Below are 19071 nucleotides of genomic sequence, written 5' to 3'. Positions count from 1 at the left end.
ACGTAACAGAGAACAGAGTATGTCCTTTTCTACGTGCATCTTTACCCCCCACCCCCCCCCCTCCCAATCCTCCTTAAATAAAGGCTTAAGCGGGGAGTACCACTTTTGCATAAGCGCATAATCATAAGCATAAGGAAATTGATTGGTCAATTTCGTTATGCATAAGAAAATGGACCAATCAATTTTCTTATGCTTGTGGTTATACGTTTATGTAAAGTGTGTGCTCCCCGCTAAACGGTCGGTCTAGATATCTATGCTATATATTTATCATTAGTCTGGCAGTCTGTCGTCTGTCGGAAGTCAGTAGGTTTTTGTTCTTTACAGCTGAACTGGCTACATCAGTTTAGAGCCCATCCTTCTCCTTCTAATGGGGAGAGAAAAAGATAAACTCTGAACCAGTGCAGCCAGTTCAATTGCAAAGAACAGACCCAGTGATTGCGGTGCTCGGTGGCGATTGCGGAGTCGGAACGTCGGAATGGTTAGATGTATGTGTTGCGCTCTCCGTGAGGAGATATCTCTCCCTCGACCTCGACGATGCCATGTTACTATCGCTATGTTATTACAGGAAAGATTTCGGAGAGCGTGAGCGTGGTGGTTCACTATTCGCTACAATAAAAATAAACTCTATCGCGCGGTGAAAAAAGCTCGCTGCAGGTTAAGGTTATTCATACGAGAGACGAGAGTGCCCGCTATCGCAGATACTATGGCAAAAGCGGAACGATTACGCTTTACGATTCTGGAGGACTTGATACTTTTACGGGAGGTTTTACGACAGAACCCGTACGAAGAAAGCGACAGGTGGAAGGCCGTTGCCGAGCATGTCGTAAACGCGACGCGGAAGAACTTCAGTCTGCGTTGCATCAAAGAGCACGTCGATCATCTGTTAAAAATTTGGGCGAGAGAAGGCCACGCACACTTGAGAAAGTAAGCGAGCACTTGTCATCATATTTTATAATGTATCGTTTTGTGAAATTAATACATACAATCTCAAATGCATTATTGCATAATGCAGTATTATCAGCTGTTTTTCAATGAAATGTTTATTATGAAATAATGTATATATAATCAAGGATATATTTATTGTATCTTTTCACTTATTGATTCGCAGATCAGGAACCGAGGAACAATATAATGAAAAGGAGCAACTTTTGCAGCAAGTACAAGACTTACAAAGAGAATTCAGATGCTCTAGTAAAAGCTTTAATGCACAGAAATCAAAAATGCAAACAAGAGAGGTAACCTTGGAGAACATTTCTGATACTTTAGAGGTAATAATAGAGGAACCGCTAATGGAAACATCCTTACCAACATTGTTGCCAATTGCATTACCATCACCAACTTCATCGTCTTCATCTTCATCATCGTCGTCATCGTCGATTCTGCAATTCTCGGCGAGCCCATTGTGGTCGCCAACATCACCATCGAGAACGGGTGGTCCAATAAGGAATAAAGTGCGTCACGACATGAAGAAATCAACGTTACAATTTCTACAAGAAAGATACAAAAAAGAGGTAGAATTTCAAGAAAAACAATTTTGCTTAGAGGAGAGAAGAATTCAACTTGAGGAAGAAAAGTTTAGAATGGAAAAAAAGGAACGCGAGGCGAGACTTGAATTAGAAATTGAAGAGAGGAAACAAAGGATCTCTGTATCCAAACAGAAACAAGAGATTCTAGAAATATTATTACAATTAATACATAAACCTTGATTATTTTTATAAGATATGTTTTTCTTGTTTTATTGGTTTATAAATAAAATTATTGTTAACAAATACGAAGAAAGAAATGCATATTCTCTGATTTAATGATGATATTTTGATCTTGAGTCACTTTGTGAAAGTCGAATGAAGATTATCTTGAATGTTTTAAATAAGTACTCCCGTCTTTTATTGTATACGTATATTGTTATAATTGATATGGAGATATTTTTAAAATGATACAGTTAAACCCCCTTTTGTCAAGAATTTCCTAAATTATTTCCTAAATTATTATTTACATCGAAATTACGTTACCGCTGGCATTATCGTGACCCAAAATATATCGTTAAATACCGCAGCAATGAGGAATTACCAAGGTTCTCTACGTGACATATACTCGCAAAAAAGATGTAAATAAAATCGTGCAACCGCCATGTAACACACTTTGGGTCACGCTAATGCTGGTAACATCGTAAATTCGACGGTTCAACTCACAATTAGAAAATTATTATTAACAGAAGAAAGTTTAATAATACAAGACTATCTTTCGAAACGCCTCGACATCAGCTACTAAAATATATTTGAAACAAGGATTTATTTTTGTGATACATTTTTCTAAAATCCATAATTTTCGAAATATCATAACGGCTGTTAATTTTTCTCTGTATAAACATTATCATATATATAAATGCATATAATAAAATTTTTTTTATATAAAATTTTAAGATATATATATTTTGTTTTATAAAAATTAAAAATTTTAGAAGAGTTTACTGCAAATATTAATATATTACAATTTATTACATAACGAGAAATCCTCGATAGTATAGTGGTTAGTATCCCCGCCTGTCACGCGGGAGACCGGGGTTCGATTCCCCGTCGGGGAGAAGTTTTCTTTATTTTTTTTTCTCTCATTATTATTATTTTATTATTGTCAATTATTAACCAATAATCTCTAAACACATAATTTTTATTATAAATTGAAATTTTTATTCTTATTAGATAGAGAATCTTTAAGGAGAAACTGGATGTTTTTTCCCGTCATTTTATCAATTTAGCGCTAGTTCCGTAGCGGTCAGCCAATCAGCAAGCGGAATGCCATTGTTGCTTCTCTGATTAGATAGGATTCTAAAGCCCGTATCAGACTACGTATTGAAGATAGAGGTTGAAGATTAAAATTTGAACAATCAGAATAAAAAAATTTTAGTCCTTTTTGTTCTGATTAGTCAAATTCCGATCTTTAATCTTCAATCTTTAATTTTCAATGCGTAGTCTGATACGGGCATTAAGCCTGTATCAGACTATGCATTGAAAATTGAAGATTAAAATTTGATCAATCAAGATAAAAGGAACTAAAATTACCTTGTCCCGATTGGTCAAATTTCAATCTCAATGCGTAGTCTGATACGGGCTTTAACCTGTTGGTTGAAATGACGCGGGTGAGGGCGAAGGCGAGGTTAAGCGACGCGCGCGCGCGCGCGCGCGCGCAGCTCGCGCAGCGCCACCTATACCCCGTTCGGTTGAGCAAGCGTGGCTAATCAAAGCACCAAGAGGTAAGCTGCGAGGTCTGTTTATTTTTGATTTTTCGTTAGATAGCTGTAGCTCCACATCGGAAATTTACAAGAGTAATGCGCTTCTTCGTCGTGCCTCGTCCCGTGCAACGTATTCGAAAAACAATTCACCTATAGCAGCAATTGCCATGGAAACGTAGGTGTGAACGCGCCGGACGGATCCGTAATTTGTCGGGCATTTTGCCTGGTAAAAGTCGAACCTCATCGCACACCCCGCGTAGTTATTCCCGTCTGTCCGTCCATCCGTTCGTCTGTCATTCCCATCCCTTCTTCCTTTTTTCGCCCTATTGTCCCTGTCGTCCTTGTCGTCCCTGCCCAGAGTCGAGAGTGTTGAACTTGCGGTCGCGTTTGCGCCACTCTAATCAACTAACCAACGTGCGCGTCGATAGTCGACACCGATAGCCGACGACGCGTTTACGCGGGTACGCATCGAGTCAACGAGCGAGAACGAGAATAGCGGCGCTTCGTCGCTTATATATATTCGCCGATATACCTGGCCATCCCGCGCGAATACGTAATAACGGGACTCTCCTCACGATTTCTTCTGCCGCAGGAAAATGAGCAGCTCCGAGGAAGTGTCCTGGATCTCGTGGTTTTGCGGCTTGCGCGGGAACGAATTCTTTTGCGAGGTGAGTTCTCGGGAAAATGCCTCTATTGTATATTGTTACATCTTCGTCACATGTATTTTAAACGCTCCATAAGTAATGTTTATTGAAGCACATTAGAGCTTCGAAAAATGCCAATTTATTCCTATTGCGGTTTCATCCGCAGTGTGTGTGTATGTGTGTGTAGAAGTAAAAGCGATAAGCTTTTCTTATATAAATACTCGTTTAGATTTAAGGTAGGACTAATAAAAGGATAAATTCTCAAAGTAGAATTAAAATGATGCGTGAAAGTATAATCCTGTTTTTGTATAAATGACATATGTGGTATATGCATATTTTGTTAGCCATTTAATAAATGCTTTAAAATATACAATTTGTTTCCTATTTTTCTTTAAACTACAATCACGATAATTACACAAATTTATATTTGATATTTTAAAATATACATTTATTTTTTTGTTATTGATACATTTTTTTATTTACATATATACGAGTGACATTCGAATAATATTTCTCATAGAAAAGTTTACAATAGATGTCACTTATTCTGTTTGTTATGTATTAAGGTGGATGAGGATTATATTCAAGACAAATTTAATTTGACGGGACTGAATGAACAAGTACCACATTATCGTCAAGCATTGGATATGATTCTCGATCTTGAACCTGGTAAGTAGCCTCGGAACAATAATAAATTATTCTCTTTCTCTAAATATTAAATACATAAATAAGAGATAAAAAAAATTGTCAAATACATATTACTACTGGTTTTAATATTCTTGTTGATTTTTACTTGTTAGATGATGATTTGGACGACAATCCAAATCAATCAGATTTGGTCGAACAAGCAGCGGAGATGCTTTACGGTCTTATTCACGCGCGTTACATACTTACCAATCGTGGCATCGCTCAAATGATCGAAAAGTACCAAGCAGGCGATTTCGGCCATTGTCCGCGAGTTTACTGTGAATCCCAGCCGATGTTGCCGTTAGGCCTCAGCGATGTTCCTGGTGAGGCAATGGTCAAGAGTTATTGTCCCAAGTGCATGGACGTTTATACGCCAAAGAGTTCGAGACATCATCACACCGATGGAGCTTATTTTGGAACAGGATTTCCACATATGCTGTTCATGGTCCATCCTGAATACAGACCGAAACGTGCGGCAAATCAATTTGTACCTAGGTAAATAAACATCAATCTGTGTATGATAAGCACTTTTAGTAATAGAATAATGATTGTACAGTGAAAGTCCAAAATACTATTTTTGGCTCTAAAAATTTTTAAATTATATATATATATATATATTTTAATATAATGAAATTATGAAAAAGATACAAGTAGAGAAGAAGTTACTTTAAGATAGATAAATATTATTTCAATCGAAAAAATCTTATTAAATACAACTTTTGTATACGATCATATATAAATTTTGTGAAAATTTCAAACTTTTTTATAGACTCTATTAGTATACAATAATCAAAATCATATCATAATTTTCTCAATATATTTCCTAGTGATATTCATAATATTCATAGTTATCACACACACACACACACACGCGATAGATTGAGCAACAATAACTTTCACTGTGCTTTTATAAATTATATATGTTCAATCAAAGATTAATTAATATAAACACCTAAGGAAATTAAATGATATTTAATATTGAGACAAAATCAAGTCTTATTATATATTACTATATACTTTAAACTATTTATAAAGTTTTACTTTCTGTATATATGTAAAGATATATGAAATCAGAAAGTTAAAAGATATATTTTATTTTTTTTTTTTTTCAGATTATATGGCTTTAAAATTCATCCTCTAGCATATCAGATCCAGCAACAGTCTGCGTCCACGTTTAAAGCACCTTTACGGGCTCTTAACTACAATAATGGAAAACGTTAAGGTCATTTCGGAATAGCCTAGAATACTTCCTTTCATTACTCGCAATTTCTAATTTCGTCCTGAAGATTTAAATAAAATATTTTTTATATCTCTGTTTCTCCCATGCAATATGTTTCTGCGCAAATAGAACATTTCCTATGGAATCGCTCCTTGCAACTCTTTCAATTTACTCATTATCTCATTGCTCTTACGTTTTCGGTGTATCCGTATATTACGTAAAGAGATGAGAAGAAAAAGAGAAAGAGAGAGGCAAGCACATTTAGTTTCGTCGTGTAAATCATTATCATAATTTAAATTGTAATAACAATATTGTTTTTAATAATCGTTTACGCGAAGAACCAATATGTTTTTGTATAGAAACTTTGAACATAATCCACACATTAAAGGATAAAGGAAAAATAAAAAAAACATATACTATATAGAATAATTGCATTAGATCGTAAATAAGGAAAGACATGATTATAGGATAGAACATACATCCGTTTTGTACAAGAGTCGTTCGCATCATCGTATTTGCTGCCAAGTAGTTCCTAAAAACGTGCAGAAGCGGACTTCCTGAGAAAAGAGTCGAGACGCGGGTAAAAAGAGAGAGTGAGTACTCTGAGTTTCGTATTGGTTCTTTTCAAGACGCAAAATAATGTATAAAGGAGAATGTAGCTATTGAGTGTAACTTAATTTAATTGCCGAGTAATTTGTGCGCGAAGTATGACAGAAACAATTTATTGATATGTAAAATCGTGTAGATAATATATATAAATAATTTACTTTAATGCTAAAAAATTTATTGAACTCGAGACGCAATAATTTCAAAGAAACGAAAAATCGTGCACAACGTTCCACAAAAAATAAAAATAGACGATTATTTTGGTTTCTATCACAGTTTTCGAGACGTTTTTATTGACATTTAACATTGATGGAAGAAAGATTCCGTGCGAAAATTTAGAAAATAAAATTCTATGTGCAATTTTTTACGTAGAACAACAAAGCTACTAGTAATTAATATTTTCTTCATTTCGTTTAATTGTTCACAAAGTAAAGTTTTGAATTAAATAGATTTTATATTCAAATTGATTGATTTATATTAGAGAAAACTACTGTATTTTCGCTTTAAATTAAAGTACGATTTATTTACACGCATTGTTTTCAATATCTATATACATTTGTAAATTTGAATTTAAAAAGATTCATATAAATATGTAATTTAATTTGCAATGCTGTATACATTTAATAATTACATTTTTATTATATGCATTTTATTTTATAAAAATTAATGGGCCTCCGTATAATCATCAATTATAAACAAAAATATTGTATACAGGATATTCTAGAATCGGTGCAGCCTCTGTTCCCAAGGCTAGAGAGAGTCTCTAGGAGAGAGAGGGGCGCCAACCAGCCATTTCGTGATTGGCTGGCATAATATGTGCCGATTTGGTCATCGCGACGACAATGCAAAGCAGATGGGATATGAATTCTCGGACCGACGATATCAAATGTTGAAAGTTATATTACGCATATTACAAAATATAATGTATAATATAACCCTAAACATTTGATATCTTCGGTCCGAAAATTCGTATCCCATCTGCTCTGCATTGCCGTCGCAATGATCAAATATATTATGCCAGCCAATCACGACAAGACTGGTTGGGTTGGCGCCTCTCTCTCTCCTAGAAGCTCTCTACCCAAGGCCATTATACGTGAAAAATTGTTACTCGTAACCGTAATGCGTCGTCTACAATGGCAGTAGACAGTACAGAGTGAGGAATAAGATTTTAAGAGTTGGTTTTAAGAGCAAATGGGAATTGCCCATTTCGTTACTCCCGGCCTTTACGTCACTAAAAACAGTATACTCTTCTACTCCTACAGCCTTGTTATTGCCATTGTAGACGACGCATAAAAGTGCGAATTCATGGGATGCTCGTTTCAGCGTTGCATGTGATCATGTGACTTCGACTCGACGCTAGCGTCAAGAAAAAAGTTGGATTTCCTCAGCTTCAGCATCAAGCCGTGCTGTTGACCATATGAATGAGATTTTTTTTTCCTGGATCGTGTTTCTTCCAAAATAATGACAGAAAAAAATGCGTGGTAAAATCTATGATTGTATCGTTCTACGAATATTGGTCAATTTGCTTACAACTAATGACTCATCGTAGACCGAGCTTTAGACTGTAAGCAAAACAACCAATCACAGTTAAGCGTTCTTATTACGTTGCTAGAATGGTTGTTTGTGATTGATCGATTTGCTTACGATCTAAAGGCCGTATTACATTATGGATTGCGGGCTCGGTTGCGGTTGGGATTACAGTTGACAATTGCGGATTAACCAATCAGCCGGCAAGCTGCTTTGCTCTGATTGGTCAATCCGCAACTATCAACCATAATCCCAACCGCAACCTGTAGTGCAATATGGGTTTTACGATTACGGCTGCAGTCGAAAAAACTAGGGATGCTTGGAAGCATTGCATTAACCAATCAGAATAGAGAAATATTTATTTTTTTTATCTTGATTGGTCAATCAAATGTTTTGAAGCATTTCTAGCGTCTCCCCGATCGCAGCCTACGACTAAAGCCCATATCAGACTACGCATTGAAGATTGAGATTGAAGATTTAAGATTGAAATTTGACCAATCAGAATAAAAAAATTTTAGTCAGCGGCCAGACCGTCATCACTCACTCATTTACTTTGATCACTCGATCCTTTCTGTCGCTTAAACGATCGATTTCAGCGGCTCGTGAAAATGTATCTTTATAGAGATCAGTGTGATGCGAGCTTTATGTTATTTCTCCCACGTCTCCATGGCTGCGGTCGAGAAGACGCTAGAAATGTTTCGAAGCGTTTGGTTGACCAATCAGGACACAAAGAATAAAGATTTCTTTGTTCTGATTGGTTAATGCCTCGAAGTATTTCTAGCGTCTTCCCGACCGCAGCCCATGAAACTGTCCTTCAACTCCGATTCTTCGATATTCCCACCAATAAACGCGATCCTTGCGAATTCAAATGCCATGATGTAAGATGTAAAGCAAAAACCGGTAGAGCCAAAAATTCTTTCAACGTTTCAATTACGTTTAAGTTTTGAAAGTGATACTTATCCATAAAATATACAAACTGATATATCATATCAGGATCATTGTGTATATATATATATATATATATAAATCTTTATATGCGCGCCTTTATGACGGTTTTGTAACGCGTGTGTACGTGCATATCGTACTTTTTGTCGACGATTCTCTTTGTTAGGTGTTGTTAGACCGTTCTACAACTGGGCTGTATAATTTGACAGATGTGTATGGATACATACGTATGCTGAATCGAGAATGCTTCGAGCATTCATGATGAAAGTATCCTGGTGATTTCACTTCCTCTTCGCGTACCTCATCGTTAAACCAAGAAGCCTAATGTCAATTTAACTAATGGATTTTTAGCATAGTTGATAAATAATTCGAAACGTTAAAACGCTTTTTCTTCAGGTAAGTACTTGCTTCGGAAGTTTACAATTCTGATCGGAAATCTGCATCGACAGATAAAAGAGAAAGACAGTAACCAAAAATTAATTTTTCTACACGTATCTGCTTTCTTAAAATGATAACAGTTGCAACTTTATCATTTATGTACTAATAAATATTTTTTAATATTCACATTAATGTATTTCTCTCTTTATATTTACTATCTTATTTATTTATTTATTATAATACATATGTACTTTAAGAAATAAAATGTACAAACCATTAAAAGATTTTATACAGATTTGCAAAATAGGAATTCTTAAGAGCATTATAATGCAACTGAAAAGAAGATTAATATTAATTTATATTTATACTATTTATATCTTATATATATATATATATATATATAAAATTTCTGTGCTGTATGTATTAACTAAATCGTATCTTTACAATATAAAAGTAAATTAATAATCAGAAGATTATGTACTAATTCCTGTAGCATTTAACTTCTTTTTATTTTCTTCAAATATTTATGTTTTTTCCAGGATTGGATAAGTTAATTTTTTTTTAACTGAGTTAAGTTTAAAGTTAGGTTGAAAAATTAAGTTAAAAAATTATTAACTCAATGAATCGACACATTCGACAAACCTGTTGTACGACAAATAAAATATATGCATTACGAACAACCATTTTCACACAACTTTGATATTGATGAATTATTTTAACTTGCACAAAAAGGTTTATAAGTTAATGTTAATCCATTTAAAAATAACTAGTTTAAATTAAAAATTAACATGTTAAAATTAATTAAGTCAAGTTAAAAGTTATTAACATATTTAACTTTTTAACTTAACTTTAAATAGTTTAATTAGTTACTACCCAATCTTGGTTTTTTTATAAAACAGTCGTATCTGATAAAATAATGCATATTTTGAATATTGCTAAAACATAATATTTCTTTTTTTACAGGTCGATTTGTTTTTTGAAGACTATCGATAATGTCAGATCTTGTGGAAAACAATAGTCACAGTTCTAGTAACACAAATACTGGCAAAGTGCCGGTTACACTACCAAAGTCTCAACCAGTACGCCTTTTGTATTTGTGTGAGAGCGACGAAGATGATGATGACGACGAAAGCGAGGAGAAACCTCGCGAGTCGGAAGACGAGTCAGATTTGGATGAAGCGCCAAATGATTCTGCTGAAGATGTACTGTGGGAATCGCGTGTACATGAAGCAGCAGAGGTTAATCCGTCGATTGGTTCAACAGACGGGCTCTCGAGACCTACGTGCATATTGCCAAGGGATAGTTGTGCAAATGTGATTGACCATACTTTTTCCATACAAAAAATAAACTGTGCGAGCAATAAGGAAGAATGTAAAGACGATGTAAAGTTCAAAAGTTGTCTGCTAGCTGACGATTCAAATAAACTAAGAATTTGTGCCTTCAAACAGGAGGATAATTCACAGGACTATCATAGCAGCACATTTGCCTCCTCGAAGAGCCAAACTGATATTGTTCATAACTACTCGATGGAAATGGTCTTACCTCTGTCATCACTGATACTTAGCAAAGGAGATCACATTGCAAAGTCTGATATGAATAAGAACTTGCAACCAACAATAAACAGTGCCCGATCGAATCTCGAAAATATTTACATATCCGATATGTTAAATAAGAGAAAGGAGGAACAATCATATAGCACATTGGTTGACAATAAAATACTGCAGCAGAATAACGAGCAAATGTTGAATTTAAATAAGGAGGACCAGCGGTATAAAGGAGTGCTATATGGTTTTAACGACCAGGCGAATAAGAATTGCAACAAGGAGCCTCACAAGATGCCAACCGTCATATCGGAATCTGCTAACTATATATCTCAAAACTTGTCCGGGAATTTGATATATCCTGTAACATATAACAATTCGCAATATAGCACTTCCAAGTACGAAGCGAACGAAAAGTGTACGCCAGCGAAAAACCCGTGTACACACATGGAACTAAGTACACCCTCACTGAATGAAATTCAGCGAACATCGTTACCTACTCCGATTAATCGTTTAGTTATGGAAACTCCGTTGAAACATTTGCCAGTTAGTTCGGTGCATCCGAATTCATATGAATCGCATAGACAACTGTTTCGGACTCCGCAAAGTAAATTGTCTGATAATTTAAGCAAAAGTCACAACATTCAGACTCCTTCTACTATATTGTCCAGTTGGTGTTACAATAACGCACTATTGGAGGAAAAGAATCTCATTACAAAGGACCATGTGCAAATATCTAAAAATACAATTTGTACGCCTATTGTAGAGAAACCGGATTCCGTGAGGTTTGTAGAACCATTTTACAATTGTGCGCTTTGGAGAAAAACATAATATTTAACTAAAATTATTTGTTTATTTCTCTCTCTGATAATAAATATATTTAATTTATAAACATATTATCAAAATAAATATTGTTGTAATAAATGATCTTTTTGTCAATTTGAATGGAAAATTAAATTTTCATGGCATTTCCCATTTCTAGGATACCTCGTGATTCTTTCTAACGGATTTGAACGCAGATCACAGAACACCGATAATAATTGATTTTTTTTTCTTCAGATTGAATGCCAAGAACGTGAGATGGCCTTTAGCAGACGCTACGTCAGCATATGGCGATTCTTCGGTAGTTCATCCTTTGGAATCGAAGCCATCCGTTACGTTGCATGCATGTGCCGAAACGAAGACCATCGCGTCCGAATTACAACAGGATGACCGGAACAAGAAACTGGATGCAAAATTGCTGATGCAGACAGAAATGAATTATCATAATGGTAAGCGTATTAATAGCGCGTTTAAATTAAATATAATAATTAAATTATTAAATATCTTATTTTGTTGTCACGTTAAGTTGTCATTGCATTCAGATTCCAAATTTGCGAAATTTACCGAGGAAACGAAGAACAACAAACAATTCGTCAATATGCCCGACACATTGCTAGCAAGTAGCACAAAAATTGTGCCGAGTAAAAACGAAATTAAACGAAATGTGATAATGGGGTCTGATACGGACCTAAAACATTCCTTGGATTCCTTGCAAATCCTGAACAAGTATAGCGAGGGAGATTACGGAATCGTTTCGGAATGCAAAAACTCGCACGAGCGTTATTCGGTTCACGAGAAGAAACGCGAAGAGGCGCAGCAGATCGTAGATAGAGTGGCGAATATGCAGTTTACCATACCATCGAGCATTCCTCTGCAACGACAAGGCAAAACGTTACACGTGAAGGACAAAGAGTATCTTATCCTGGGCTCTCTTGGTCATGGAATGAGCGGTGAGGTTCTGCGAGTGCAGGATATATCTTTCGGCGAGTTACACGCAATCAAATGCGTTGACTTGAGCAAGATGGACAAAGAGTCGGCCCAGGGCTGCTTGGACGAGATCTCCATGCTGCGTAAGTTACAGGCGCCCTGCGTCGTCAGAATGTTTGACTAGTAAGTATACATTACTACATTATAGATGTGTAGAATATCAGATATATTTAAAGGTAGCAATTATCTCGATTGCGCGAGGACGAGTTTTTGAGAGGCATTCGACGGACGATAACGTTAACGAAACATTAATGCCTTTAACAATGTTCGTTAATTTAATTTGATTGTTTCAGTGAAATCAGAGGATCTATGGTTTTTGTAGTGATGGAAATGGGTGACACCGATCTCAGCCGACTTCTCAAGTCCATGTCTCAGGAGAAGCAAATTTCTCTCACGATGATTCTGTATTACTGGACAGAGATGCTCACCGCTGTAAGACACATACACGATAATGGTGTGAATATATATAATACTTTAATTAATTTAATGCAAGCGATCATGTTTCGCTCTATAAATAAATATGTGGCTTCTGCATTTCAGGAGTCATACACTCGGATTTAAAACCGGGAAACTTTTTACTGGTACGCGGCCGTCTCAAGTTGATAGATTTTGGCATCGCTTCCAGTGTAAACTCTGACATGACATCTGTTCTAAAAAGTAATACAATTGGAACATTGAATTACATCAGCCCAGAAGCCCTGATGGATATCGGTAGCAAAACGGATTCGCCTACGCACAATGTCAAATATAAGGTGAGGCAAGAATAACAAATAAATAATTCGAGATAAAGATGTCTTTTTTCTTATTACATTTAAAGTAATGAAAAACATATTATAATTACTTATTAATTAAAACCAAATTAGCTTGATAATTGAACAAAAAAATTGATAGCTCGCGATATTCGTAATTCGATTTAAGTTAAAAATTCATAAGTTGCTGAAAAGTAATTTCTTGACAGATAAGTTTCAAGTCGGATGTATGGTCACTGGGGTGCATACTATACAGCCTAGTGTATGGTCACACACCGTTCCAACACATACGTTCCCAATGGGCAAAGGTGAACGCCATAACTAATCCGAAACCGAACATTTTGTTCCCGGCCACAGCGTTCTCTTTTCCGACGAGCGGCAAGGATCTTCAGGATCATGAGCGCACGCCGCCCGTTCTGATCGATGTGATGCGGAAGTGCCTTCAGCATGATCCAAAAGCGAGACCCACGGTGTCGCAATTGTTGCAGGTGCAGTATGTACCCACTACGCAAAATGTCACGTCAATCACAACATCCGCCGATATTCCGGCGAACATTCTCGTGAAAATAAAGCAAGCCCTGAATGAGGAAGAGTGGCGACAATTGGTTCAGGTGAGCGCATCTTTGCCCTGAGACAAATATTTTTTATAAGCTCGAGAATGTGTGTACAAAGTATGAGATAAAAAATATATGTAATAAATAATATAAATATATATATATATAAAAAGATAGTCTTTCCAATGTCAGGAGCAATGTCTATCATTACTTCATTATCAATTCGATATAAAATAAGTATTATAATAGCTTAATAATTTAAATTGTATATAATTCTGATGAAAAAACAGTTTTTCAAAGAACTCTAAACATTAATTTTACACAATAATTATGAAGAAAATTATGCAGAAAGATTCTTTCATTACAGTAAAATGTTGCATTGTGCTGCATCAAATATATGGAGATTACTGCATAATTTGCTTTCAGTTTTGACTGTTTAAACTTTTACAATATCTAAATAATTGCACATTAGTATAGATAAATACAATTTTATTACTTGATCCGTAATTGAATAGAATACTCAATTAAGCAAAAATTAATATCTTGCATTTTTTTCCAGATATTGGACACAAAGCGACATTATACATGATATTATCAAAGTAATAACTTATAGATTTACCGATGTACATAAAAGTATTTGTATATATGTACAAGAGACAATTTGTAGCAAGGCACAAATGTATAGAAACATTTGGTGACATGTGTATGGAGAACAAGGCTAATGAGAAAAATAATACACACGTGTGTGTGTGTGTGTGTGTCAGAATAGAATATTTATATATATGTATGTATGTATGGATGTATGTATGTATGTATGTATGTATGTATGTACGTATGTATGTATGTATGTATGTATGTATGTATGATGTATGTGCGCACGCGCGCGTGTATATATATATATATATATAAATGTAATAGATTCGAGAAAATAGATTATAAATAAAATTGAATCCTAATATTATGTTTGCCTATGCGTCACATGAATATGAATCTTTGTATACAATATCAAGAATGTTCTCACTTTGTGAGAAAGTAAGTTTATACAATTATTTTGTGTTAAATTAAAATATTCTCAGTTTGTTATATTGTATTTCACGCGCGCATACAAATATCATTCACTATTCACAAAGGCTAAATCAATGTAATCGATATAGTGTTTTATATGTGGATTTTGCAAATTATGCAAATTATTTAGATATTTAGAGTGCCAAATTGAATCATGCACGGTTTTATTTCGTTATTTTATTGCCTTCACAATATGGAAGGAACGATAAATTCAACTCTTTTACTGTGCCGCTTAAAAGTTTTGATTTATCTCTTCAAAACATTAAAATTATAACAAGTAACTCTATATACAAATTCTGTTTTGAAATATGGCGAATAAGGAACAGGTTAGTTTATTTCAATTCTCTCTCTTTCTTTTTATCTCTCTTTCTCCCCCCTCCCCCCGATTTAAAAAAAAAAATTTCAATATAAACAAAAATGTTTCTTGTTTTTTTCGTCATCGATAAATAATTGTCAAAAAATAAATTATATAGTGTTATCTGTATTATTTATTAATAAAGTGTTTGCATATCATAAATAAACCAAATCATATTATGCAATACATATTAAGTTTTGCGTTTATATACAGACTATTGCACGGCGTTACGTTTCGATGTTTATATTTTAAAGTTTGAACTATAAAAATAAAGAATAACTGTATAGTCCTTTTTTGTAAATCATTTACTATTGTAGTGAAATTAAATGTGTCAATTTACGTCGAATCAGAAGATTACCGCGATTGCTGATGTTAGCTAAAAGCTAAATCGATATCTATATATTTCCGTTCTTCTTGCATTGTTATATGTGTAAGATACAAAAACCAATGATATGTCAAAATCCTTACAATATGTTGACTTTCTATTTTATCTAGGCAAGTTTGACAAAAAAAGTTTTCTGTAACAAGGTAGCAGCGATTTTTATTAAAGTTGTACAAGGAACACAGTGAAAGAGTTGAATGGTATAAGAAAGTCTCACAAAATAGTTTACGCATAAAATATGTAAATTATGTATTACGTATAATTCAGATGAATAACGAAAAGCAGCTTTTTCTCGTTTGTGCGGATCGAAATTACGCACAAATTCGTTATTTTAAGCACAGATGTTCAATACCGCGGAAAATACATTGCCGCGTCTTTCGCTCGTCATAGATACGTTGTATAAAACGCAAAATGTCTATTTTTCACCTGAATCGCGAGGCTTGACAATGACGCCTTCTCACTCACGTATATTGCACTCTGGCGATCACGCTGCGTATAGAAGGAAGGGATCAATGCGTGCTCGTGAGTTGCCAATATTGCAGCAATTTCTCTCCTCTCGACAGCGCCATAGAATTTGGTCTCTCGAATGTCAACATAATTTCCCTGACCTTGTTTTTCAACTCGCAGTTGAAAAGATGGCCACTGGTACGCTCCAACGCAGATGCCATATCATACTCAACTGAGGGCAGCGGCTCTCGAATGAAACGCGCTGCACTGGCGATGCTGGGAAGAATATGCCATTGCAACGCTCGGATCTCCCACAGACTACTGAGTAACGCGTTACTCAGTAACGGGTCGCGTTCCTCCATGAGGAACGGATCACCTGCACCAGAGGCGACTTCGCCGCCCTGCGGATGATCGATCAGTCTTTTTAATCCCGGATGTCGTAGCAACAAGTTACCTATGAAGAGAAGGATAATTAGGATGTCCTCCGGCGGCGCGACTAACGTTAGGCGTGCGAGTCGCTTCGCAAATGCCGCTACCAATGCTTCCGGTAAATGTCTGAAAGAATAGAAACACCTCAAGTAAATAATTTCCCATAATATATGAGAAAAGGGTTCTTTGTTTTACAAATCTTTCTATTAGTTCTAAAAAAAATAGAATGCAATTTGCTCAAATTTTATCGAGAGTGTAGGATACTTACGTCGAGCTGAGAAACAGATCAGATAAGTAAAACAGACGAGCTTTATACTTTGTATGAAAAATCTCTGGTTCAAACATCGAATACAGCTTGGTGAAAATATTTGGGTATTCTAGATTATGCTTGGTGACCAGTACAAATACACCTTGCAAGGCTAGCACGCCGATAGGACCATCCACATCTAGGGAGTCCATTAAGAAGTCTGTCAATAATATCGGTTTTTCTAGATGTGGCATGACTCGTTCCAGCAAGACCAGTAATAATTGCTTGTGTAACTGCGGTGTCAGTTCCCAATGCATAACGCAGCCCCAGACTTTGTTTAACGCACGTTTAACAGCCGATTGATCCCACGTGAATGTAGTATCTGATAATAATAATAATAATAATAATAATAATAATAATAATAATAATAATAAAAAAAGCAACACTATGTTAAACATTAATGAGATGAAAAATGTTGTAAATAGCGATAATGTAGATTATTTCATTACCTTGTGATCCACACAGAAGCTTCTTATTATTCGATACTTTAGATTCTGAAATATTCAAGTTTTGTCCAATTTTATTTTATTTATAAAAATATATAGATATTAAATAATAATAATAAAAAAAAAGATTAGGAAGTTAAGAATGTAGGGAGAGTTGAGAAATTCTACTAAATTGCATGTATATAACTTTTTACATAGTTATCAAAGATAATGCGTAAATCTCAAAAGAGGAAGCGTACCTTCTTCTTCTTCTTCTTTTGGCAGTGGTATTTTATCTATAAGTTCCAATAGATTCTTAATATAAATTTCCTGCGGTTGCCTCTTTGGGGTAAGAGAGGGTAGACATTTCCACGTATAGTACAAAGTATCGGGATATTCGGTGATCTCTTGGAATCTCGATATTAAATTCGTATTGTCCTTCTGAGGTGAAAGCAGCGTCATGAGGATAGGCTTTAGACGATGCAGAGGAAAGTGATAACCTGATTGGTCGCGTGGCTCCAATGACGCTTTACCCTCTTCCGCCAACAATTTTATCGCAGTTGTAAGGGCTTGCAATTGAATGGTCGATCGACACTTTTCCATAGATGCTAGTATCTTCTTCCAAACTTCCTCGTAGCAATTTCTGAGCCAAGTTACGTAGCGCGATTCGGGACTAGGTTCTATTTCACATACAGTATATTAGAATATAAATCTCAGATATGTAGAAACATTTTTTATTATAAATGTATATGTATATATAGGATACTCCTTATAATCTTTATTCTCTTTATCTTGCGACTGATATAAAAATACTCGTCGGATCACCTACAATTACATTTTTTCTTTAGACTCACCCGAAATGATAAGAGTTATCGAACGTTCGAGGTACATATCGCCGCGTTTCAGTACCTCGGCGAATATCGTTTCTATTGTAAGCAGGCATAAGCAGGTGGACTCCTACGAATGAAGAAAGGTGAGAATTCTTTAGCGACATCTCCTAATCACAAATAGATAACGCCGAAAACGCAAGTCCGACTTATATTGGCGGCTTTGCACTTACGTCCCAATGGCCGATTATGTCTACCAAGTTGTTGGCGTGTTTTCGCGAGGCGAGAAACTCCTGGGCCCGTTGTCGCAACAGCCTCGACATTGCCCTCTGACCCATAGTAGCGCCCGGTAAGCCTGACGCGTCCGTCATCGCTAAGCCGCTAAGCTACTCTCGTCAGACCTCGCGAGAGATTATATTAATGGCAGCAGGTACGCAGGTAGGGATAGACTAGAGGGTAGCCGAAGGCCGAAGACAGCCAACTGTTGTCTAGGTTAGATCGGGTTAGGATTAGGGTTGGGTTGTGTTAAGTTAGGACACGCCATAAACATTGCTTTGACCATAGACATAATAGTATATTTAGACCGAGCGTTTGTCTTTATTTAAGAAGTGGGGGTAAAGATGAACGTGGAAAAGGACATATTTTGTTTCGTACCCCTTGCGCCTTGCGTTTTCTCTCGCTCGCACATAGCATAATGCTCTCTTTCGTCATGCTACATGTGAGCGAGAAAGAACGCAAGGAGCACGAAACAGAGTATGTTCTTTTTTACATCTTTACCCCCCACTCCTTAAATAAAGGCAAACGCTCGGTCTAGATATACTATGTCTATGGTTTTAAGAAAATCTTTCTTTCTCTTTCTTATGTAGCGACGGCGGCCATTTTTTCTCATTGGGAATCCTGAAGTCCTAATATAAGGTCTGTTCTTTACAGCTGAACTGGCTGCACCAGT

The 19071-nt window shown here is 35.7% G+C and overlaps 4 protein-coding genes and 1 non-coding gene across 7 annotated transcripts; 4 read left to right on the top strand and 1 right to left on the bottom strand.

The window, feature by feature from the left end:
- The first annotated feature begins 207 nt into the window (after positions 1 to 207).
- Positions 208 to 1769, top strand: LOC138937173 (putative uncharacterized protein DDB_G0271982). Its single transcript, XM_070303172.1, has 3 exons — positions 208 to 485; positions 566 to 924; positions 1109 to 1769. Exons 2-3 carry the CDS (start codon positions 704 to 706, stop codon positions 1704 to 1706), a joined length of 819 nt encoding a protein of 272 aa, XP_070159273.1. The 5' UTR covers positions 208 to 485; positions 566 to 703; the 3' UTR covers positions 1707 to 1769.
- A 740-nt stretch (positions 1770 to 2509) lies between these two features.
- On the top strand, positions 2510 to 2581 carry Trnad-guc (transfer RNA aspartic acid (anticodon GUC)). The gene has a single exon. It is a non-coding gene; the product is annotated as a tRNA-Asp (tRNA).
- A 605-nt stretch (positions 2582 to 3186) lies between these two features.
- Positions 3187 to 5876, top strand: Ckiibeta (casein kinase II subunit beta). Of its 3 annotated transcripts, none has more exons than XM_070303151.1 (5): positions 3187 to 3247; positions 3819 to 3894; positions 4437 to 4539; positions 4671 to 5052; positions 5670 to 5876. In XM_070303151.1, the coding sequence occupies exons 2-5, from the start codon at positions 3823 to 3825 to the stop codon at positions 5776 to 5778; spliced, it is 666 nt and encodes a 221-aa protein (XP_070159252.1). In that variant the 5' UTR covers positions 3187 to 3247; positions 3819 to 3822; the 3' UTR covers positions 5779 to 5876. The 3 variants fall into 3 exon arrangements, with proteins under 3 accessions (XP_070159252.1, XP_070159245.1, XP_070159260.1); XM_070303144.1 differs by lacking the exon at positions 3187 to 3247 and adding an exon at positions 3288 to 3401; XM_070303159.1 differs by lacking the exon at positions 3187 to 3247 and adding an exon at positions 3413 to 3687.
- Positions 5877 to 8907: 3031 nt separating this feature from the next.
- Mps1 (Monopolar spindle 1) lies at positions 8908 to 14824 on the top strand. The gene is made up of 8 exons (XM_070303117.1): positions 8908 to 9250; positions 10196 to 11558; positions 11833 to 12044; positions 12138 to 12705; positions 12876 to 13036; positions 13123 to 13334; positions 13541 to 13942; positions 14445 to 14824. The coding sequence occupies exons 2-8, from the start codon at positions 10225 to 10227 to the stop codon at positions 14472 to 14474; spliced, it is 2919 nt and encodes a 972-aa protein (XP_070159218.1). The 5' UTR covers positions 8908 to 9250; positions 10196 to 10224; the 3' UTR covers positions 14475 to 14824.
- Positions 14789 to 18856, bottom strand: LOC138937153 (nucleolar complex protein 4 homolog B). The gene is made up of 6 exons (XM_070303130.1): positions 18356 to 18856; positions 18150 to 18252; positions 17556 to 17975; positions 17320 to 17364; positions 16832 to 17192; positions 14789 to 16689 (listed from the first exon to the last, which is right to left on the bottom strand). Exons 1-6 carry the CDS (start codon positions 18491 to 18493, stop codon positions 16197 to 16199), a joined length of 1560 nt encoding a protein of 519 aa, XP_070159231.1. The 5' UTR covers positions 18494 to 18856; the 3' UTR covers positions 14789 to 16196.
- Positions 18857 to 19071: the final 215 nt, after the last annotated feature.

The sequence above is a fragment of the Polyergus mexicanus genome, unplaced genomic scaffold (genome assembly GCF_030449975.1).
Source record: "Polyergus mexicanus isolate NDT 795.1 unplaced genomic scaffold, iyPolMexi1.0 SCAF_1, whole genome shotgun sequence".
In the NCBI taxonomy this organism is placed as follows: domain Eukaryota; kingdom Metazoa; phylum Arthropoda; class Insecta; order Hymenoptera; family Formicidae; genus Polyergus; species Polyergus mexicanus.
Note: the sequence above shows the minus strand (reverse complement) of the source record. Positions and strands in the feature narration are given on the sequence as shown.